A 1,723-nucleotide genomic window follows, 5' to 3' on the forward strand; every position below is an offset into this window, starting at 1 on the left:
TGTGGTGCGGGGCGGGGGCGGGTCAGATGCAGGGGATCAAAGGTCAGAGGCAGCATCTCCCTAGCCTTACAAGCCACCACCACCACCTGCCATCTCTGCAGAAATCCTCACCCGTGCACTGAGTGGAATTGCCCTGGCAGGGGCGACTCTGCCTGTGGCCCCCAGGGCAGGGCCGGCCTCCCTCAGAGGTGGGGGGCCAGCTACACTCTCGGCTGCGATGGGACTGCCCCAGGCACACATCACAGGGAGACCACGGTCCCCACGGGCTCCAGGCTCCATCCACTGCGGCAAAAATACAAAAGCATCCCTTTGCCTTGGGAGGCCCGAGAGGTCCCAGCCCACTGGGATTAGTGCCGCCTGGTGGGGCGTCTCACCTGGGCACTCGGGGGTGCTGGCACAGGTCTCCCTCTGATGCTGGGCCCCCGCCTCCCTTGCCTCCCCGGGGCATGGGGCCCCGCCATGCTGTGGAGCCGGGCAGCTGCAGGCCCTGGAGCGGGTCCTCGTCTGTCCCTGGCAGGGCTGGGAGCACGCTGTCCACTCTGACCACGGGCACCAGGCGCCAGGCACTGTGGGGGTGAATGGTGAGCCCTGGGATGCAGCCATCCCTCCCCCAGTCCCAGCCCTCCCTGCGCCCCAGGACACTGCTTTTTCTCACCTCGCTCTGAGCAGGGTACATACCTGGGCAAGGCAGGTCTGTGCAAGTGAGCTGGCCCTCGGAGCAGGTGCTGGGCGGGGCACGCAGACAGAGAGAGAGGGCAGCTCATTCGCACCGTGCCCTCCACACACACCCCTCCCCGTCTGCCTCCCCTTCCCCTTTCCCCCACCTCCAGCCTCTGAGGTCTCAGTCCCCTCCCCACTCTCCAGCACCTCTAGTCCCTGCTCCCTGACCCACTCCAGGCATGCCCAGGGATCCTGCAGACTCAGTCCTATGGGGAAGTGACCACAGGTCGTCTGCGGCTAAAGGAAGCCAGACAGCAGGAGGAAACACCACACCGCCACCCCCTGTCCCCTCAAAGCACAAGCCCAGCTCTTCAAAGTCTCCCAGATCCCCAGAGCTGGCTGCCTCAGATTCCCCACCTGTCAGACCAGGGATTAGGGTACCTGCTGCATCTTCTCAGAGCTTGTGGGAGCCTAGTGTGCATCAGCTGAGACCGGGAGAGCTCAGGTGTGTGAGATACGGAGTGGACTAGCCCTGCCCTCACCCGTGGCATCCTGCCCGCACGCCGCCCCTCGCCCCCACCGGCCCTCACCAGTAGTTGCAGCCGTCAGGCTTGGCCAGCTGGGCCCCTGGACGGTGCCGCTCCCCAGTCAGCAGGTCCAGGCAGCTGCAGTGACCGGGCTGCACGCAGACGGTGCCGTCGGCACTCAGCACCTGGCCTGGGGGGCAGTAACAGCCGGGCTGGCAGTGCCAAACGCAGTGCTGGGGGACAGGAAGGGAGGGCCCAGGTCAGTGGAAAGCCGGGGGCGCAAGGGGACTGCTGCGGAATGGAGGGGGGCTCCGGGAGCCACGATGAAGTGAAGAAGGAGGCTGCGGGGGTGGGGAGGGGGGCGCGGCGGAGAGGGGTGCAGAGGGGAGGAAGTGCGATGCTCCAGGTCATAGCTGTCTTTTCTAAACACAGTTTATGCCGCGTTTCCACTGGAGTTTCTCCTCCAGGGGAGGAGAGTGGGGAAGGGACAGCCTGCGAGGAGCTTCCCTGTATGGCGTATCCGCCAGACGATGGGC

At 65.8% G+C, this 1,723-nt stretch overlaps 1 protein-coding gene across 1 annotated transcript in view; it reads right to left on the reverse strand.

The window, feature by feature from the left end:
• SSPO (SCO-spondin) overlaps positions 1-1,723 on the reverse strand; it is a 53,626-nt gene that overhangs the window by 17,097 nt on the left and 34,806 nt on the right. Inside the window, 4 exon segments of the mRNA XM_010843882.1 lie at positions 112-282; positions 375-566; positions 679-725; positions 1,251-1,420. Coding sequence (XP_010842184.1) covers positions 112-282; positions 375-566; positions 679-725; positions 1,251-1,420 — 580 coding nt within the window.

The sequence above is a fragment of the Bison bison genome, unplaced genomic scaffold (genome assembly GCF_000754665.1).
Source record: "Bison bison bison isolate TAMUID 2011002044 unplaced genomic scaffold, Bison_UMD1.0 scf7180017864191, whole genome shotgun sequence".
In the NCBI taxonomy this organism is placed as follows: domain Eukaryota; kingdom Metazoa; phylum Chordata; class Mammalia; order Artiodactyla; family Bovidae; genus Bison; species Bison bison.